Source organism: Bufo bufo, chromosome 2 (genome assembly GCF_905171765.1).
Source record: "Bufo bufo chromosome 2, aBufBuf1.1, whole genome shotgun sequence".
In the NCBI taxonomy this organism is placed as follows: domain Eukaryota; kingdom Metazoa; phylum Chordata; class Amphibia; order Anura; family Bufonidae; genus Bufo; species Bufo bufo.
The window spans coordinates 216,845,851-216,867,969 of record NC_053390.1 but is presented as its reverse complement, the minus strand read 5'-3'; the positions used below and the strand labels follow the sequence as shown (position 1 = coordinate 216,867,969).

Sequence of the window (22,119 nt, the reverse complement as noted above, 5' to 3'; positions counted from 1 at the left end):
CTCTTTGTATGGTCTGTCTCTTAATTATGCCTGGGAACTCTCCTCCTGGCTCCTGAGGCTCTAAGCTGTTGCCTCCACATCCAGCATAGCTGACGGTGCTCTAGATGACTTGACTTGGGAACGTCCAGCAGAGACGTGCCCAGCACTTGCTTCCTTCCCCTAGCAGGGGTAAGCTAGACTGCTCTAGAAACTGGTCCCCACACTTCCACAGAGGGGAGTGTTAGAATGGACAGCTTCATTCTATCTAACTGTAGCTCTGCCATATTTGCTGCCACCTGCTGGTGAACCAGGCACATTTTACGTGAACATAACAGTTGCAAAATAGGAAATGCACAATGTTTGGACCTGGAATAAATACACATGATGACATGAGGTTAACCAGTAAAGACAGTAGCGGGGTGCAAAAGTGGTAATGCCACTCTGGGGCGTTACATTCGCCTTTAATTAAAACCAACCCGTCCTCGGCTTGTGTTTAGGAGCTGCTCTAAGGGTACCAAGGAAAAGTTAAAGTGCTGCATGAGAATATCAACTATTTTGTTACTATGGAAATACACATAGCAACAGCTACCACTAGGTTCCTGCCCTTATAAGTAGGGTGTTCATTCACAGTTTGCCCTCTCAATAATAACCAGTGAACCAAAATGTCTGCACAAAGCGCTCAAATACTCCACAATGTGGCTATAGTTGTGTTTGGAGCATAGGGGTGTCATGTACTTGTCACTACCAGAGATTTGAGACGTTCTCACAGCTCTGTTTCTCCACCCCTGTGATGATGTCACTACTAGAGCTTGGAGGAGTTCTCACTGCTCTGTTTCTCCGCCCCTGTGATGAAGTCTTTACTTTCTGTTTCCTTCCTCCCAGCTGTTCCTCCTGCGTTTGATTTCCCTGCCTTTAAATCACCCCTCCTCCTATTGTAGGGCGTGGATTATATTTCTCATTTCAGTTGTAGCTCTTGCTTGAGTATCTTCACTTGTAAGCTATCAGTTCACTGGACCTGTGTTCTGCTGCAGCAAGCACTCCGGATATTGCCAGCTGTCCTTGGATCCGTCTTCTCTGCGGCTGCAGCTCCTTCAGCTAAGTGTGCAGACATTGTTGTGTACCTGGTTATTTTCTGACTGGATCTGAGGTGGCCACGGTTCCCTCCATATACTGAGCAGGGCACCGGTGGCCGTGCCCCTTCCACTATTGTAGGGGTTACAGTGGTCATCAGTCTTAGGTACCGGGCATGTGCTTTAGCAGCATAGGGAGAGCTTTGAGGGTCTGACAGGGGTCACCCTTTATCCTCCCTAGTTTGGGTCCAGTCAGTAGCTCTTTTTACTGTGTATACTCTTGTTGCTCACATACAGCCATGACATTACTATAATCCCTCCACAATGTTATGAGACGCCCAAAAATAGAAGGGTGGCTTCATCCTGTATTCCATTCCAAGTACCAAGGTCTATAAATAGCTTTTCGCACGGTCACCTTGATGACTAACAGGTAGCTACAAAATTTTCCTTAAGGCGGCATGCAAGGCCTTAGGACACACTAAATTAGGAGGAGAAGGCGGTGCTCTCCAATATCTCCATGAGGGCTAATCCCTCTAAACATACATTAGCAGCGAGGTTACCCTTGACTATGTTAGATCTGCTTGTGACTTGACCAGACGTCCTCGGAGGCAGTCCATATGAGCTAGAGTAAGGTGCTAACTATCTGGCTAACAAGATTAAGTGCAAAGATCCAATTAAAGTGCATAATATCACATTGCGGCACTTGCAAAAGAATACACACAATAGGCAATATACTTGAACGTTGCAGAGAATTTGAAAAGGTTAGTGCAGAAACAGTGCAAATACATTATGCAAATATATACTGCAATTAAATTGTGCAATAAAATCACATTAGAGTCTTTTCTTCAGTGCTTGCGGATCAAGTGCACCAAACTGGAACATGAAGTGCAAAAGTCCTTTGTAATCCACTGGAAGTAACAACGTCACTATTTGTAATCCATGTAGGGCAATTATGTAATTTGTAATCCACATGGGGTAATGATGTATAAAATAGCAACACAGGTGATGAGAACCCTTTTTTATTTTTCAAAGGGGGCTCCCGATTAACCTGAGAAAGGGGAAAAAAAGGGAAATTGTGCGCAACTTGGAGGTAGTTTGCAAGTGGGGGGAGTCAGACATGTGTATCTAGGGGAGGAAGAAAAGGGCAACTAAAACATATAAAATGCCAACAAGTCCTCACCCGTCAGGAATAGTTCATGCCGTGGATCCCATTAGTTCACAGTGTCTTTACTTTAGCTTGCCTGGTGACAGAAGCTCTTCAGAGGAAGGATCTGACATTCTCCTCACTGCTGCTAAAACCCATGAGAGGTCGGTGCTGCCTTCTGTAATCCAGCCGCGCTGCTGTGGTAGAGCTCCACTGCCCTCCTATGGTTGATCTTAGAAAGTGACCGGGTGTCACGCTTGACATCTTGGTAGCAACTTTTTGTTTGATTGGAGCGGAACCTCCTGCCATGGAAAAGGGATCCAGGACCTCCAGCCGCAAGGGAGCTGGTAAGCAATCCTCCGGGCATGGTGGTGAATCCTGGGCAGCTCTCTCCATCACTGCCACCATTTTCCAGGGCAACTGGTAGGTTACCACCTTCAGGATGTATGTAAAGGTAGTACTGGACACACATCCCAATTGGGCAGATCGGTGGTGGTGGCAATCCAGGGATAAGTAACTCCGGCTTTGGTTGGGGTCTTTCTTGAAAGCATAGCACTCTGTCTGCAGATTCTTGTGGGCAACTGACCCGTCCCAACGCAGCTGGGTTTTCCTGCCAGCACTCTGGTGCTGACAGCGGGACCAGGGGTTTCTCAAGGAGGGTCACGGCTGTGGTGAAGGGCCCCTGTAGGGACTCCATAGGCGTGTACTCCATGTTATACCCTTGGTAAAGACTGTGCCGGGCCTGGGGGAGATAAGGACACTTCATGGAGCGACGTCCCACAAAGAGCTCCTGCCCTGTCTCGTCGTCACATAGGAAGCCACTTCCCTGCTGGACGGAAAACCATACCACGGACCTTCTTCTCCGCTCCAGGATAGGATCTCTGGGCTGTGGTCTGTCCCACACGCGGATTTCTCAATCCTCGAAGGCCCGCTTATATTCCCACATATCTTGTGCGTGGGCCGTCACCTCCTTAGGCACCATGGGGTTGAGGCCTTCAAACTTACCTCGCTTCCTGGGCGGCGGAGGGGATACTCCGGCTGCCTCCTCCGCGTCAGCCGGCACGGAAAATGCCACCGATTTCTCTTTTGGGGGTCGCTGCACTTGGGAGACGCATATCTCCTCATGGGCTACCTGCATCTCAGGCAAATCATCTCCCCAACACATGTCATGCCATCCTGCTTCCTGTCGCGCTGGCATAAACTGTTGGAGGAGGGGTTTTAGGGGTGGAGTCTCTACTTTCTGTGGCTGTACTGGGTTGTTGTTCTCTGTGGGCAGGGCTGGATTTTCCCGCTCTGAATCTGGGCGTTCCTTTACTTTAACACTCTTGAGGTGCAAGAAGAAGATACGCCATCACAGGCAAAAATGCCTGGTTAACCCTTCAAAAGCCAACGCGCACTTTCCTGCGCTTGTCGCTTTGCAGTAAACATAATAAAGTTATTTTTAGGTGGTTTTCTGTAAATTCTATAGGCTTTGTTGTACAGGGACACACACATAAATCCTGTTCGGGACGCCAGTTGCAACGTCTGGCAGCGGCAAAGGGTCCCTTTAAGAAATATTCGTGACACCAGTTGCAGTGAAGCAACAACGGTACAGAGTCCCTTTAAGAAATGGTGGTGGTGGTACCCAGGTGTAGGAATGACCGAGTGGTATAGGGTGGCCTACAATGTCCCTTACTGTTTTGTATGTGTCACGGTGCTCCTACCTGGATACGCTAGACCCTAGACGTTGTCTTCCGAAGCAGCAAATAAGGGGGGTAGTTAACTTGGGGATGAAGAATAAATTAAGTCCAGACCTTGTAATGAAGTTCAATAACAGCTTTAACGCTCATGCACACGGCCGTTGCCCTGCTCTGACCATATTGCGACCTGCATACGGCGGGTCCGCCATACACAGGGCACTGGCCGTGTGCACCCCGCATCATGGATGCGGACCTATTCACTTGAATGGGTCCGCAAATCCGGTGCGGAAATACGGATCGGAACTCCACGGAAGCACTATGGAGTGCTTCTGTGGTGTTTCTGGCAGTACCTCCGCACTGCAAAAAAGTAGTGCATGCACTAATTTTTTTGCGGTGCGGACCCCATTCTAGAGAATGGGTCCGCGATCCGCATGCGGCTGCCCCACGGTCGGTGCCCGTGCATTACGGACTGCATTGCGGAGCCCTTACGTTCATGGGCATGAGCCCTTACTTGGCATAAACGTTTCTCCAAACGGGTTACAGACTTTGTCTTGGTTCCAGCAGGCTTGAGCATTAAAACTCTGGCAGGCAAACTCGTATATCTGTTGCTCTACTGTACTAACAGGGTAGCTGTATAACTTAGCTTCCTCTGGATGCTGCACATTCTCTTTGTATGGTCTGTCTCTTAATTATGCCAGGGAACTTTCCGCCTGGCTCCTGAGGCTCTAAGCTGTGGACTTCACATCCAGCAGAGCTGATGGTGCTCTAGCTGACTTGGCTTGGGCACATCCAGCAGAGACGTGCCCAGCACTTGCTTCCTTACCCTAGCAGGGGGTAAGCTAGACTGATCTAGAAACTGATCCCCATCTTTCCTGCAGGAAGTGGGACTCGTCCACTCCTCCTCAGAGGGGGGTGTTAGATAGAATGGAGCTTTCCATTCTAACTGTAGCTCTGCCATATTTGCTGCCACCTGCTGGTGAACCAGGCACATTTTACGTGAACATAACAGTTGCAAATAGGAAATGCACAGTGTTTGGACCTGGAATAAATACACATGATGACATGTGGTTAACCAGTAAAGACAGTAGCGGTTCCAGAAGTGGTAATGCCACTCTGGGGCGTTACACTAATAAGAAGTCATCTGCCAGCTCTCAGTATTGATGATTCAGAAGACGACAGTGAAAGAATTCTGTTTCAACATTCACGTCTTTCGTATATTATGTGTACTATGCGCATGTTGTAGCTATGAGCACGGTGTTGAGGAGGCTTATGTCGATTACTCAGACCCCCATGCCATACAGGCCTGTGTATTGACCCTCACCATACATTTTTACATATAGAACTGATATATGTAAAAGCCTGTACGGCTCATCTCCCCTCCTCACTGCTGCTCTGCTTCCCGATGGGGGCTCCACTGACGTTTCCAGACAATTTAAATGGCACAAATAGCGCAGCATGTAACGCTAAGGCTTTGTTCACATTTTCATCGGATGCTCTGCTTGGAGGACTGCCCTACAGTCAGTGAGGTCCATCGACCATGGGTGGCTTCACTTATGTGCAGTATGCCTTATTTTAGTTGTTCAGCAATGTGAACATAGCCTATTGGAGCAAACATAACACTGGAAACACAGATTTTTTTGTCCACGTTTTTTTGCGGGTCGGAGGCACACTCATTCCCTTCAGTGGGCCCATAAATGATGCAGACTGCACACCGTGTACTGTCCGCATCCGTATGGCCGTTCTGTGCCATCCGTAAAAAAATAAATTGCGTTAAATTTTTCCAGTATTGAGTTCCGTCCTCGGAGCTCAATACCAGAAAAGAACTGATCAGTTTTATCTTAATGCATTCTGAATGGAGAGCAATCCGTTCAGGATGCATCAGTTCAGTCACTGTACGTTTTTTGGACGGAGAAAATACTGCATTGAAATGCATTAATGCCACAAGTGTTCCGGAAAAACGGATCCGGTTTTTGCATGCGCAGACCTTTAAAAATGTGAAAAAGATCAATACCGGATCCATTTTTCCGGATGACAACTGGAGAGAGGGATCCGGTATTGCAATGCATTTGTGAGACGGATCTGTCTACAAATGGTTACCATTTGCATACAGATTGCCGGATCCGGCAGGCAGTTCCAGCGACGGAACCCAGCGACGCCAATTGTGAAAGTACCCTTAATCAGAGGGTCCACAGATCGCCAATCTGGCACAGCCTAGTGCAGATGTGAATCCAGCCTTAGAAGAGGTTCTTCAGCAGCTGCAGTAATATACTGAACAGTACTCTAGCAGCTGCAGACCTCCTTTCTGAAAAAGAAAAGTATTCAACTCAATCAGGAGGCTCCTTGTAAAGAGGTTCTGCAGCAGGCACATTATGAGGTGAGGTTGCCCTACCCTGCATTGTTCTGTATTTGAATTCTCTCAGGAGCCAATGGCCTCATCCTCCCCTGTAAACCCGCCCCGCCGGTGACTACAGAGCCAGCCTTCCGCCCAGCTTTATTGACAACGCGGCAACGTTGACATCGCAGGATGGCCGGGAGCTGCTCGGCATGGCACCGGCTAGCCAGGTTAGTCGCACGTAATTAACTCTTTAATGGACCATCTGTAATGCCCTGAGGGGCGCTCATGGGAGGGTGGCGGTGTCCTGTGCTGGTCAGCGGACGCGTCCTCTTCTGAAAGTTGTCTGCAGCGGTAATACGCACGCGACATAAATACTGGGCGTCGTGACATTTATTAGCAGTGTCGCTCCCGTGTTACAGAGCTGCAGCCCTGTCATGATGTGACTGCTGTCTGTGTCGCAGCTGCATGGTGTGTGACAGCAGCCGTCCCTGAGGTGACCCACTCATTCGCTGCCTTTATCCTGAGAGGCTGACACGAGCTGAGGGGGAGACTCCACACTGCGCGACCTCTTATGTCTGTGACACGTCTCCTTCTTCCCGCCGGCATCAGCTCTAGTCTATACAGCTGGAGAACGGGGCGGGTCAGTGGATGATTGACGTGTACGGTGTCCAATTAGAAACAAGTATTGTTGTCAACAGTCTACAATAACAACTGTCCAGCCAATGGCAGACGAGTGTGTGGTAGGGGCTGTACCAGTTAGCTGCTGCTGAGGGGGTTACACACCTACTAATTGATATGACTAAGACTATTATATTATTGTATTATGTGTGCTTTCCAACAGGAGGTTTGAGTGGGAAAATAACCATTTTCCTTTATTTTCTAGTTAGATTAACCCCTTTATAGTGGCAGATCCAGGATAGTATGCTAGGCATGGGATGGGGGACAAAACTGTCACACAAAACGCTGCCTGGCAATCTTGTTGGCGCACAACTCAGGGGACACTATTGCATTTTAAGCCCTTACTGTCATAATTAGTTTTAGCCGTAAGAACGAGTAACCCTTTCCCCCTTTGTGTTCCAGCAGTCATAACTTTTTAATAAAAAGTTATTATTATTATTATTATTATTTTTTTTTTTTTTAGGGGGAAAGATTAAAAACCAGCAATTTTTACATTATTTTCTGGAATTCATTTACAGCATTCACTGTGTGGTATAAATAGCATAACTTTATGTGGGTCGCTACAATGATGATAATGACAAATTTTGGAATATTTTTTTTATTATTTTTCCTCTCCTCCTGCAGCCTGTCATCTCTGCAACTGAAGGGGTGGGGGCAGCTGCTTTAGCTGCTCACATCTCTGGATTGGTAGCAACTAGAGACATGGGCTTTGTATTGTTTGAAAGCTGCCATTCAAACAAAGTGAAAGTAAAAGCAGGTTTTACTGCAATTTATTCCCAACTTGATTTCTAACGGTGATATCTCCTGCTTATGTTGTGCTAATGCTGGTATGAAAGCCTAGAATGCCAGGTCCATGTCTCTAGATGCTACCAGATAGGAGATATATAAGCAGCTAAAGCAGGCCCCTTCTGCCCAGGCTCAGGCAGAACAGTTGACCCGTAGAGGACCAGCGCCATACATGTACTCCAGGCTGATTGGGCGGGTGCAGGAGCTGCGCCCGCCCGATCAGCAGCACGGACACGGCAGTCACTGACAGCCGGGCCCCTGCTGCATACGCCGGCATCGATGAAAACACAGATGCCGGCGTATTAACCCCTTGTATGGCACGGTCAAAGGTGACCGCAGCATGCGGGGATTTGCGGAGGGTACGGATTCCCTCCACGTCCCCATCGGGTCCCCGCGCTCCAGTGACCGGGATCCAATGGCAGAGAAGGCAGTCCGATGCCTTCTACAGAAGCCTATAAGATCCAGCACCTTAGGCTGGGTCTCACAGGTAGGCTGTCAGTGTATAGGCTGACATGCAATGCATTACAATACAGGATGTATTGTAATGCATTGCAGAGGGGATCAGACCCCCAGAAGTTGAAGTCCAAGAGTGGGACAAAAAGAAAAGTGTTTTTCATAATAAAAAATAAAGTTTCAAGTAAAAAAAAAAAAAGCAAGCCCCTTTCCCATAATACAACACATAAAAAAAGTAAAACAGACGTATTGTGTATTGCCGTGTCCGTAACAACCGCTCTATAAAAAATATTACATGATCCACCCGGTCACCTGAACGCCGTAAAAAAAAAAATAAATAAAGTGTGCTAAAGCAACCATTTTGTCACCTTACATCACAAAAAATGCAATACCAAATGATCGAATAGTCATATCTACCCCTTCTCGCTGTTTCCCGCATTCCCAGTGACGTCACCACTAGTATCACTGGCCTGGGTGGGGCTAAACCGTGCTCAGGCCACTGATACTTGCAGTGACGTCACTAGTCCTCAGGTAAACAGCGAGAAGGCCGCGGCACTACTGCCAGCGCCGCTGCCTTCTCAAACAGCTGATTGGCAGGGGTCCTGGGTGTCAGACTCCAGTCGATCAGATGCAGATGATCTACCCAAAGGATAGATAATCAGTAAAAAAAAAAAGCTGTAGAACCCCCTTTAAGTGCTTTTCCCACAGCCAGAGCTGAGCTCTGGAAAAATTGTTAGGTGGTTAAAGGGGGTTGCCACTGTATGGTAACTTATAGAAACATGCTATATCATCAACTTACTAAGGGCTTATGCACAAAGCTGTCTTTTCACAGATATCACTCTGACCTATTTATTTATGTGCGGCGATGCACACATCTATATTTTTTAACCCCTTCAGGACCCTGCCATGTTTCACCTTAAAGAGGTTCTGCAGTTTGTTTAAACTGATGATCTATCCTCTGGATAGAGCATCAGCATCTGATCGGCGGGGGTCCGACACCGGGGACCACCTCTGATCATCTGTTTGAGAAGGCAGCGGCGCTCCAGGAGCGCTGCGGCCTTCTCACTGTTTACCGCAGGCCCAGTGACGTCACGACTGGTATCAATGGCCTGGGCGCGGCTAAGCTCTGTTCCCTTGAATGGAGCTTAGCCCCGCCCAGGCCAGTTGATACTAGTCGTGACTAGAGTTGTTGCGATACCAAATTTTTTATTCGATTTCGATACCATAAAAAAGTACTACGATACTCGATACCATTCGATACAACACGAAAAAAAGAAAACACTAAAAAAGAAAAAAAACTTATGTCACCTCCCCCTACTACCTCCCTAATGATCTATCCCCATTCCATATCATTATGACTCATTCCTCACCCTTTTTCCAGACCAACATGGTTATATGTATAGATTGGATCCCCTTCCAACCATACTCCACCATCCCATATTGCATATATCCAATCATACACAGTATGATATAATGTTTGGCTATGTTTGCGCAGTGGAACGCATAAACGCATTAACTCCGCCCCCCCTAACATAGTGTGGAACGCATGAAATTCATTACATCCGGCCATGTGACCGGAATTATCAAGATCCACGCTCCAGCCGAGCCTTCCGCCCTTTGGAACGCATGTTTGCGTTCCATATGACACATGACTTCCGGTCAGATGACCAGAATCACCGGACAGCGTGCTATTTAAACAGCGGCTTCTAACACACACACTCCTGCATCCAGCGCCCAGACCAACCTATACCCAGCATACAGGTAAGATAACAGTCTCTAATCCTTTCTCCACAGGTTACCTTTGTGAAATTCGATCCACTAACCTCTTGGATCCAGTATGCTGCGTCCATGTGACTCATGTGTATCTATTCCTGTGTATCTTTGTATGTCTGGATGATGCTGCTCAGGGAACTGTATAGTCTTTTTCTTGCTATGCCACAATAATGTATGCCATACATCTATGAATATGTGAATCCATGAATATGCCCACATGACATCCCTTATGGAATATACAACAGGTTGCGATACCTGATATTTTGGTCTTGCTTTTGCTATGCCACAACTATGTATGCCATAAATCTATGAATATGTGAATCTATTTATCTGTGAATGCTCACATGCCCACACGACATCTCTTTATGGGATATACAACAGGTTGCTATACCCGATGGGCTTTGTTTGTGCACTTTCCAGTACGCTCTCCCTACATGTGTTCCGTGTGATATTAAGTTTGATGACAGCAATCTACATAATCATGCCTCAAATCCCTATATAATTATATTTATTTCCCCTCCTCTATCATTTGCCCCCTCTACACCTCCCCCAGTCTACATCTTAATAATCATGTTTGACGAATTATTTGATTGCTATGAACATATGAATTTTTCATGATTTTGCACACATAGGTGTTTTCAGTAACCCCTGGACATTCTTCACTCTGCTGTGATAAACGCTATGAAATTTTGCTTGTAATCTATTTATTTATTGTTCTATATTATTTTGTTAATTTTGTGACTTCATGCTCTGCCTTCCATTTATATGAAAAATATTCTAATATGTATATTCCAGATACCATGACCACTGATGAAGGTCCTCCGTGACCGAAACGTCTGTTCAGAAAAAATCTGTCATTCCTTATTTTTTACGGGCATATGGATGATGCAGAAAACATGAAAAAATAATTAAAATAAAAAATTATTTGAATTGCAAAACCTACGGACTGAGTGCCTCAAATTTTTAACGACTGGTATCAATGGCCTGGGCGGGGCTAAGCTCTGTTCCCTTGAATGGAGCTTAGCCCCGCCCAGGCCAGTTGATACTAGTCGTGACTAGAGTTGTTGCGATACCAAATTTTTTATTTGATTTCGATACCATAAAAAAGTATTACGATACTCGATACCATTCGATAACACACGAAAAAAAGAAAACACTAAAAAAGCCACTTGCATTCCGCATTTTAAAAAATGGCAAATCGCGCATTTTTTTTAAATATATTTTTTTTCTGTTACGGCGTTCACCGCATAGATTTTTTAAATATCTTAATAGTTTGGACTTTTCGGACATGGCGATATGTGATATGTTTATATATTTTATATGTAAAATTGGGAAAGGGGGTGATTTATACTTGGTGTGTTTTTATTTATTTATTTATTTATATTTTTTTTTTTACAGTTTATTTAATAACTATTTCCCCTCTTAGGGGCTAGAACCTAGGATCTTTTGATCCTTGTCCTATTCTCCCTGATAGAGCTCTATTAGGGTGAATAGGATGTCACACTGTGCTCTGTGCACACAGCAGCAGGGAGCCGACTATGGCAGCCAGGGCTTCAGTAGCGTCCTGGCTGCCATGGTAACCGATCGGAGCCCCAGGATTAGGCTCCGATCAGAAGCTGCCACTGCCAACAATGAGGAGGAGGGGAGGTTACCTTGACTTGAAGCAAGGAGGCCGCTGCGCCCTTGACTTCAAGCCTGACTGGAAAATAGTGCGAACGGAGGATAAAAAAAACGTTTTTCACACTTCTGCCTCATCAGAATGCAGTAAGAAAATCATCATTCGAAACACCATGCCGGCTACTTGAAGGTACTGCTGGCGGTTTGGAATGGCTTTTGCTGCTGACAGGTTCCCTTTAAGGCTAGGTTCACATCTGTGTCGACCTTTCCATTTTTCTGTCCTTTCTTTGGACAGCAGTGCACAGCTCACAGCCTGGGAGAAAAAAACCTCCCAGGCTGTGAGCTGTGCGCTGCGATTGGCCAGCGCTGCAGCCTAGGAGAAGGAGACGCCCACAGGACAAGGGAAGACCCGCCTACTATAACTTAAGGAGCAAAGGTACCGGAGCCTATAACAGGAGAACGGAGCGGCGCCCGGGGATAATAGTAAGTGCAGTGAGATCCCCGGGCGCCGCTCTATATGGCAGCATACTCAGTTAACCTAGTTTATACAGGTGAAAGGTCCTCTTTAATGGCCAAGAAGGCCGTTGACTGTGGCAAAAACAACTATTCTTTAATTTGAAGAGGCCACATACAAAAATCATAGGTGCCCTCAAAAATTTTCCAAGATTCGGTCCTCTTTGTGTGCAGCTGAAGGCACTATAGATCCAGATTTGAACTATTCCTTAGGCCTCATGCACACAACCGTATTTTGTTTCCGCGTCCGTTCCGTTTTTTTGCGGATAGGATGCGGACCCATTCATTTCAATGGGTCCGCAAAAAACGCGGACAGCACACCGTGTGCTGTCCGCATCAGTATGTCCGTTCCTCCGCAAAAAAAAATAGTGCATGTCCTATTTTTTTCTAGTTTGCGGACAAGGATAGGCATTATTACAATGGATCCGCAAAAAAAACGGATGCCATATACGGAAAGTCATCAGTTTTTTTTGCGGACCGCAAAACACATATGGTCGTGTGCATGTAGCCTTAGGCTACTTTCACACCTGCGTTCGGGTGTCCGCTCGTGAGCTCCGTTTGAAGGGGCTCCGAACGCAACCGTCCAGCCCTAATGCATTCTCAGTGGACGCGGATCCGCTGAGAATGCATCAGTCTGCCAGCGTTCAGCCTCCGCTTACAATGGAAGTCAATGGGGACGGATCGGCTTGAAGATGACACCATATGGCTCAATCTTCAAACGGATCCGTCCCCCATTGACTTTCAATGTAAAGTCTGAACGGATCCACTCAGGCTACTTTCAGACTTAGTTTTTTTTTTCAAACTATAATGCAGACGGATCCGTTCTGAACGGATACAAACGTCTGCATTATAGGAGCAGATCCGTCTGAGCAGACATCAGACGGACCTGCTCTGAACGCTAGTGTGAAAGTAGCCTTAGTCCAGTAGATCCTCTTCGTGATCTTCAGAGGGATGCATCTCTTGCTGTATGAATCGATGACCTTTCTGCACATCAGAACCCTGTTGTGGTTGTAAAGTCTGATATCACACTACTGTAATATTGTTTTCTTTATGGCTTTATTCAGCCTTCTCATGAAGTCTAAGTCTTTTGTTCCCACTCTAGCTACAGATTCCTAAAGTATGGACATTTTATTTTTTTGTCTCCTCAGTGTGTAATAGACAACAGCTAAGCAAACACGAACATGGAGGCTTCAAATGTGGCAGTATTACCTCAAGAGCTTCCAGAGCCACCAGATTCAGCCTGCATTAAAAATCAGACCGATAGGTAATACTTTAAAGTTGTCAAAAATAGAGAGTCTCAGCCATTTTTGTATGGTAATGTGTGTTTGTCAGTGCCCACATTGTAGTACCCACATTGTCTCTGCACTTAAAGGGGTATTCCAGTTGTTAGAAGTTATCCCATATCCACAGGATATCTATTAAATTTGTCGGGGTCGTACCACTGGGTCCCCCACCGATCACAAGAACGGGGGCCCAGTACCCCCTGCAGCCTCCCTGAAATGAATGGAGCTGCCGGTCGCACATGTGCGTGGCCTCTTCATTTATTTCTATGGGAGTTACGGAGGTAGCAGACATTCACTATCTCCGGAATTCCCATAGAAATGAATGGAGCAGCCGCACGCATGCCCAACTGGGCACTCTGTTTATTTCAGGGGGCTGCAGAGGGTACTGGGCCCCCGTTCTTGTGATCGTGGAGGGCCTATCGCTGTGGATAGGGTATCCTGAAAATGGTGAAGAATTTGAACACAATGGGCCAGATTTATCATTAGCTCAGGTCAGAATAATGGAGTGAAAAAGTCCCAAACGCTAAAACTGCGCACAAATTTGCGACTTTTTTTCTGCTCTGCACTATGCTCGCCAGTTTTCTGAAAGTGGGCGTGTTTTCTTATGTAAATTAATCTCTAGACAGATTTACTATTGGGACTATTTAAAAAAAGTCGCAAAAAAGTCGCAATTTCACTCCAGTGAGTACCATGCTTATCTTATGAGACTTTTTTAAAAGAACATGCGACTTTTTTATAAAAACGTGCGACTTTTTCGTAAAGATGTGCGACTTTTGTAAAGCTGCTTACTGACGGATAAACTGCTACCGTCAAACATTTATTACAGTCTTAAAGGGCCGATCATAAATCTGACTTGGCTAAAACTGACTTTAGCCATATGTGAAAGTGGAGTGAGCTGTCAGTCATGATAAATCTGGCCCAAAGTGTATTAGAAAGTTGCAGAGCTTATGACATATGCAAAGATTTAAAGGGGTATTCCAGTCATAAGCAATTACCACCTATCCTCTGGATGTGATAGCTGTGTACAGCATTTTGGCTATTTTCATAGCAGCAGCATGCATGAAAACCCCTTTAAGGATTCTGAGAATGTGAACCCAGAATGGACTGACCAGCATTTACGCAGCATTAACACTACACTGTGGACTGAGCGGTGGCAGCTTTTATGCAGCACTTATACCATACTGTGGACTGACCGGTGGCAGCTTTTATGAAGCATTTATACTATAATGTGGACTGACCGGCAGCAGCTTTTATGTAGCATTTACACTACACCTCGGACTGAGCGGCGGCAGCTTTTATGTAGCATCTATACTACACCTCGGACTGAGCGGCGGCAGCTTTTATGCAGCATTTATACTATACTGCGGACTGACCGGTGGCAGCTTTTATGTAGCATTTATACTATACTGCGGACTGACCGGTGGCAGCTTTTATGTAGCATTTACACAACACTGTGGACTGACCGGCGGCAGCTTTTATGTAGCATTTATACTATAATGTGGACTGAGCGGCGGCAGCTTTTATGCAGCATTTACAATAAACTGTGGAATCAGCAGCAGCCGCTTTTATGCAGCATTTACACTATACTGTGGACTGACCGGCAGCAGCTTTTATGCAGCATTTACACTACACCTCGGACTGGGCGGCGGCAGCTTTTATGTAGCATTTACACTACACCTCGGACTGAGCGGCGGCAGCTTCTATGCAGCATTTACACTACACCTCGGACTGGGCGGCGGCAGCTTTTATGTAGCATTTACACTACACCTCGGACTGAGCGGCGGCAGCTTTTATGCAGCATTTACACTAGACCTCGGACTGAGCGGCGGCAGCTTTTATACTATAATGTGGACTGACCGGCAGCAGCTTTTATGTAGCATTTACACTACACCTCGGACTGGGCGGCGGCAGCTTTTATGTAGCATTTACACTACACCTCGGACTGGGCGGCGGCAGCTTTTATGTAGCATTTACACTACACCTCGGACTGGGCGGCGGCAGCTTTTATGCAGCACTTACACTAGACCTCGGACTGAGCGGCGGCAGCTTTTATGCAGCATTTACACTAGACCTCGGACTGAGCGGCGGCAGCTTTTATGTAGCATTTATACTATAATGTGGACTGACCGGCAGCAGCTTTTATGTAGCATTTACACTACACTGTGGACTGAGCGGCGGCAGCTTTTATGTAGCATTTACACTACACTGTGGACTGACCGGCGGCAGCTTTTATGCAGCATTTACACTACACTGTGGACTGACCAGTAGTAACTTTTATGCAGCATTTACAATAGACTGTGGAATCAGCAGCAGCAGCTTTTATGCAGCATTTATACTACACTGTGGACTGACCGGCGGCAGCTGTTATGGAGCATTTACACCAGACTGTTGACTCGCCAGCTGCAGCTTTTATTCGGCATTTACACTACGATGTGGACTCGCCAGCTGCAGCTTTTATTCAGCATTTACACTACACTGTGGACTGAGCGGCGGCAGCTTTTATGCAGCATTTACACTACACTGTGGACTGACCAGTAGTAACTTTTATGCAGCATTTACAATAGACTGTGGAATCAGCAGCAGCAGCTTTTATGCAGCATTTATACTACACTGTGGACTGACCGGCGGCAGCTGTTATGGAGCATTTACACCAGACTGTTGACTCGCCAGCTGCAGCTTTTATTCGGCATTTACACTACGATGTGGACTCGCCAGCTGCAGCTTTTATTCAGCATTTACACTACACTGTGGACTGACCAGCAGCAGCTTTTATGCAGCATTTAAACTAGTCTGTGGACTGATTGACTTGCAGAATACAAAACACTCTTGTTACCTACACACGCCACAAGTTGGTCTGTAGGAATGTACAGCTTACTTTGTGCAATGAACTGAAGAATAACTTACTGTAGTACACAGCTCCCTCTAGTGGCAGCTGTGAGCAGGCAGAATGTTATGTTTTAAATCTGTGTCTATATTGTAGAGCGTGTTTGTCTCTATCAAATTTGTATCTTTTGGTCGCATTTGCAACATTCGCCATCAGCTTTATTTTAGGAAATCCTTTCCAATGTAAAAGTATTTATGGTGTTTCATTTGTTTCATTTCTCTTGTGTGTAATTGGCATCTAGGAGTGAATCAAGCAAAGGAGCAAATGTGGCTGAAAGTTCCTCCCAGTGCGATGACTTGCAGACCTCTTTCTTAAAAAATTTGTGTGTCAATGATCAGACAGATCTAGAAGCCAGGAAAAGTTGTGAGGTATCACATCATTTATATATTTTGGTTATGCTGTACATGTCTAATAGGTGGAGATGCTACCTCCATGACACCCACCTTTCAGGAGAATGGGGCTCAATTGAGCCCTGTTTTGTGGTACAGGTCACGTGGTGTCTGTTTTAGCGGTGGAGAAGCTGAGGATAATAGCGAGATGCTTGGATATCACTGGCTTCTCCTCTTCTTATTAGGCATCCTTGTTTCACTTGTACTGTTCATATGGGATCAGGGCTCCCCAGTTCTCTTAGTAGATGGGGTTTTCAAAAATCTATCGGAAATTTATGGCATATCTTATTGTTATGTTCTCACTGCCATTTAAGGGTACTTTCACACTAGCGTTATTCTTTTCCGGCGTAGAGTTCCGTCCTAGGGGCTCAATACCGGAAAAGAACTGATCAGTTTTATCCTAATGCATTCTGAATGGAGAGCAATCCGTTCAGGATGCATCAGGACGTCTTCAGTTCAGCCTTTTTGACTTTTCAGGACGGAGATAATACCGCAGCATGCTGCGGTTTTATCTCCATCCAAAATTCCGGAACACTTGCCGGAATGCCGGACTCGGCATTAATTTACATTGAAACGTATTAGTGCCCGATCCAGCATTAAAAATACTGCAATGCCGGATCCGTCCTTCCGGTCTGCGCATGCGCAGACCTTTAAAAATGTGAAGAAAAATTGAAACGGATCTGCTTGTCCGTATCACAAATGGACAGACGGATCTGTTCTTGCAATGCATTTGTGAGACGGATCCTCCTCCGGATTCGTCTACAACTGCTGTCTGTTTGCATGCAGATTGCCTGATCCGGCAAGCAGTTCCAACGATGGAACTGCTTGCCGGATCACTCTGCCGCAAGTGTGAAAGTAGCCTAAGAGAAGTATTTGTTGTGTTTTTATATTCCTATTCTAGGTATAATGAAACAAATATTTTCACTTGCTCCAACAGACTGAGCAGGTTATGGATTAGCAGTCGCCCCGTGGAGCCCCCCTGAAATGGACAGAACGGCTGGTCAGAAATGCTTGCCGCCACTCCATTTATTTCTGTGGGAGCACCAGAGATAGCCTAGTACAGGGGTTTTAGGAGGGCTCCATGGGGTACAGGGACACCGTTTTCGTGATTGGTGGCGGCCCCAGCGGTAGGACCCCTATTGATCTAATAGTTATCTCCTATCCTGTTAAATACCCTATTAATAAATTAAGTGCATCTCACTCCAGCGCAGTGGAGATCATAAATGGCGTAGGAAACCTCAATCTTGATAAATCTACCGCTTATATTTTCAAAATTCTGAATTCTGTTCTAGGCCCGATGGTTGCAGTTATTTCAGCTGGTTGAACGGCAATGTCAAGAACAGCTAGATGCCCAACAAGAAAAGTTCAGCCATCAGTTCCAGGTGAGGACGGAGGCTTTCCCACTTCACTTTGAAATTTCTGTTGAAGGGAAGTTTTGATACGTTTAACATTTATGCTCTAACATGATAACTTTGCTGTAGATATTGCTATCCAATCTCCTTGCTTGCATTGTAGTAACTCATCGCTATTAATTACAATTGCCATAAGGCACAAAAACCTTCCATCTATCCCTCTTTAACCCTTTCATGACCAGTGTCCAGGTCAAAATTTACAAATCTGACATGCGTCACTTTATGTGGTAATAGCTTTGGAACACTTTTATTTATCCAAGCCATTCTGAGATTGTTTTGTCGTGACACATTCTACTTCATGACAGTCATAAATTTTAGTCAATATATTTCACCTTTATTTATAAAAAAATCCCAAATTTATGAAAAAGTTAAAAAAATTCGCAATTTTAATTTCTTTGCTTTTAAAACTGAAAGTGATACCTCATAAAATATTTATTACTTAAGATTCCCCATATGTCTACTTTATGTTGGCATTATTTTGGAAATGTCATTTTATTTTTTTAGGACATTAGAAGTTTAGAAGCAATTCTTTAAAATTTTTAAGAAAATTTCCAAAACCCACTTTTTAAGTACCAGTTCAGGTCTGAAGTCACTTTGTGGGGCTTACATAGTGGAAACCCCCCATAAATAACCGCATTGTAGAAACTACACCCCTCAAGTTACTCAAAACTGATTTTACTAACTTTGTTAACACTTTAGGTGTTCCACAAGAATTAAAGGAAAATGGAGATGAGATTTCAAAATTTCACTTTTTTGGCAGATTTTCCATTTTATTAAAAAAAATATTCTTTAACACATTAAGGGCTGTTTCACACGAGCGGATGCCGTGCGTGACATCCGCTCCGTGAATGACAGCCAAGACCCGATGCAGACTGCAGAAGCACGGAGCATTAAGGCTGGGTTCACACGAGCGTGTCCGGATTAGTTCCGGATGCGTCCCGGTGTGTTGCGGCAAACCCGCGCGAGTAGGAATGCAATTGCAGTCAGTTTTGACTGCGATTGCGTTCCGATGTTCAGTTTTTATCGCGCGTGTGCAATGTGTTTTGCACGCGCGTGATAAAAAACCGACTGTGGTACCCAGACCCGAACTTCTTCACAGAAGTTCAGGTTTGGGTTCGGTGTTGTGTAGATGTTATTATTTTCCCTTATAACATGGTTATAAGGGAAAATAATAGCATTCTGATTACAGAATGCATAGTAGGTGATCAATTGAGGGTTAAAAAATAAAAAAAATTAACTCACCTTCTCCTCTTGTTCGCGTAGTTCTCCCGGTCTTCAGTTCTTTAAAAAGATGAACTATGGGCTAAAGGACCTTTGGTGACGTCAGATCACATGCTCCAATCACAGGGTCCATCACCACGGTGATGGACCATGTGATTGGAGCATGTGATCTTACGTCATCAAAGGTCCTTTAGCCCATAGTTCATCTTTTGAGAAGTAAAGAAGAGACCGGGACTTACGCGAACAAACGGAGAAGGTGAGTTAATTTTTTTTATTTTTTTTAACCCTCAACTGATCACCTACTATGCATTCTGTAATCAGAATGCTATTATTTTCCCTTATAACCATGTTATAAGGGAAAATAATACAGTGTATAGACAGTCACCTAGCAACCGTGCGTGAAAATCGCACCGCATCCGCACTTGCTTGCGGATGCATGCGATTTTCACGCAACCCCATTCACTTCTATGGGGCCTGCGTTGCGTGAAAAACGCAGAATATAGAGCATGCTGCGATTTTCACGCAACGCATAAGTGATGCGTGAAAATCATCGCTCATCTGAACAGCCCCATTGAAATGAATGGGTCCAGATTCAGTGCGGGTGCAATGCGTTCACCTACCGCATTGCACCCGCGCGGAAATCTCGCCCGTGTGAACGCAGCCTAACATGACTGATAATGCTCTGTGCCTCTCTGTGATCTCTTTACTACGAAATCACAGTGACAACTTTATCTCCCTGTGATTTCGTAGTAAAGAGATCACAGAGAGGCACGGAGCATTATCAGTCATGTTACTGCTCCGTGCTTCTGCTGTTGCCATGGCAACCATCGGGCGCTGCCATTGCGTTTTGCAGCACTTGGATTAAAGAGCTGCCATGACGGGGTATGTGCAGCTAGCACGTATATAGCCATATGGCAGTCGGGGAGGGGTTAAAATAAAACCTTCATTAATAATCTAACAACATTTTACAAAATATGATGGTCCACATTAACGAAGTTGTGTTGCGTAATTTCTTCCAAGTTCTTGACGCTTTTCCACACATTTATCAGACATTTTCACCAAAAAGTGCATTTGTTTCTAGGACGGAACTCAATACCGGAAAAGAATAACGCTAGTGTGAAAGTACCCTTACACGCAGACCACCCTCATTAGTGTTTGTATTGTTGTATAGTGTGATCCGTTGTGATCTCCTGACTGCGACTCCCATCATGGTCCACTATGATGACGTTGTATAAAGCCGTGCAGCTGTGACATAAGCACATCGTGGAGGCCAATGTACCACGTTGTAAACACTGGCGTTGGGGCCTGGAAGGGTTTATAAAGCATTATACTTTAGTAATGTGGCCACAATGCTCTAGTTTTCAGAGATTTTTATTTTAAAAATGAAAAAGCCTTGTGAAGCCTCTGCTTCTTGTAAAGGTGATATGCTTCTAGTTGTCAAGCAGTACATGCAATTCCTTACACTATAGCTTATTAGTAGCAGGTATTTTATATTGTACATGTATTATTTTGTAAAATGTTTTTTTTTAAACCCTGTTGTTGTTGGTGCCTATGTTATGTTAGTGTCATTATGGAAAGGTTAATGTTTCTGCTTCAGTGATGTCGCGCTTGGCTTGCCAGCCCTGTAGCTATTTGTTCACATTTCGGCATATATTCACAACACATACAAGCACATAAAAGTGAGTTTAAGCAGAAGATAAAAAGGCTTTTCTTACATTATAAAAGATGAGTCGATTGTGTGCTCAGTTCTTTTGTAGTATTTCTGTGCCATTTCATTAATCAGTCTTGGTACTAATGGGATATATTTCTGCTGATTATTCTTTATTTCCAGCTCATCCGAGAAGAAATTAAGCACTTGGCCCATTTACAAGAAGGCAGCTCTCCTTGGAGTTATGTAACTGGCAATGCCGTTTTGCCTGTGACATATGATACCCATTCTCTAAAACCTCAAGATGAGCAGCGTACACAGGATGAAGAAAGGGGGAAGAACTCGAGCAACCCACTCCATCTGCTTAGAGAACTTGATATTCGGCAAAGAGCTTTTATTACACAGGAGCATTTTTTGGAGAACACATCCATCAGCAGCGGCTATGGAACACATTCTGCCTCGGAGCCAAACGCTTGTTTAAGCAGCTGCAGTCAGAATACCTCAAGGGAGACAAGACTGCCTGCAAAAGAGACTTTAAAAGAATGCAGGGCTGAGTCGCATCATTTAAAGCACGTACCTGTAGAAAGTGAAAAACCCTTTAAGCTGCTACCTGGTGCATGGTGTCATCAGAAATCCTCTGAGGGGCATTCATCGGAGAATTCAGAATCTCATTTCAACTGTGATAAAAATACTACCTGCAGCAGTAGTCAGCCAAACAGGTATGTGGTGTGAATACCCGTATTAACCCCTTAACGCCCAGCGCCGTACATGTATGGCGCGCTGATCGGGCAGGTGCAGGAGCTGCGCTCGCGTGATCAGCGGCAGGGGTCCGATAGTCACTGATAGCCGGACCCCTGCTGTATGCGCCGGCATTGGTGAAATCACTGATGCCGGTGCATTAACCCTTGACGTGCCGCGGTCATCGCTGACCGCAGCATGTGCGATGTACGTGCGGGGATCGGAGCTTCCATCTGGTCCCCGCGCTGCTGTGACGGGGACCCGATGGCAGGGAAGGCAGCCCGATGCCTTACTTAGCTTCCAAAAACCATATGGCGTTCCTTTCCTTCTGCGCCCTGCCGTGTGCCCGTACAGCAGTTTATGACCACATATGGGGTGTTTCTCTAAACTACAGAATCAGGGCAATAAATATTGAGTTTTGTTTGGCTGTTAACCCTTGCTTTGTTAGCGGAAAAAAATTATTAAAATGGAAAATCTGCCAAAAAAGTAATAAAAAAAAAAAAATCATCTCCATTTT

At 45.2% G+C, this 22,119-nt stretch overlaps 1 protein-coding gene across 2 annotated transcripts in view; it reads left to right on the top strand.

Annotated features, from left to right (window-relative positions):
* Window positions 1-6,356: 6,356 nt before the first annotated feature.
* Window positions 6,357-22,119, top strand: part of MPHOSPH9 (M-phase phosphoprotein 9) — a 117,024-nt gene continuing 101,261 nt past the window's right edge. For both annotated transcript variants that reach the window (XM_040416190.1, XM_040416189.1), the window contains exons 1-5: window positions 6,357-6,434; window positions 13,176-13,291; window positions 16,436-16,562; window positions 17,876-17,965; window positions 21,048-21,583. In XM_040416190.1, coding sequence (XP_040272124.1) covers window positions 13,209-13,291; window positions 16,436-16,562; window positions 17,876-17,965; window positions 21,048-21,583 — 836 coding nt within the window. In that variant the 5' untranslated portion in view covers window positions 6,357-6,434; window positions 13,176-13,208. The remainder of the gene's footprint in view (window positions 6,435-13,175; window positions 13,292-16,435; window positions 16,563-17,875; window positions 17,966-21,047; window positions 21,584-22,119) is intronic.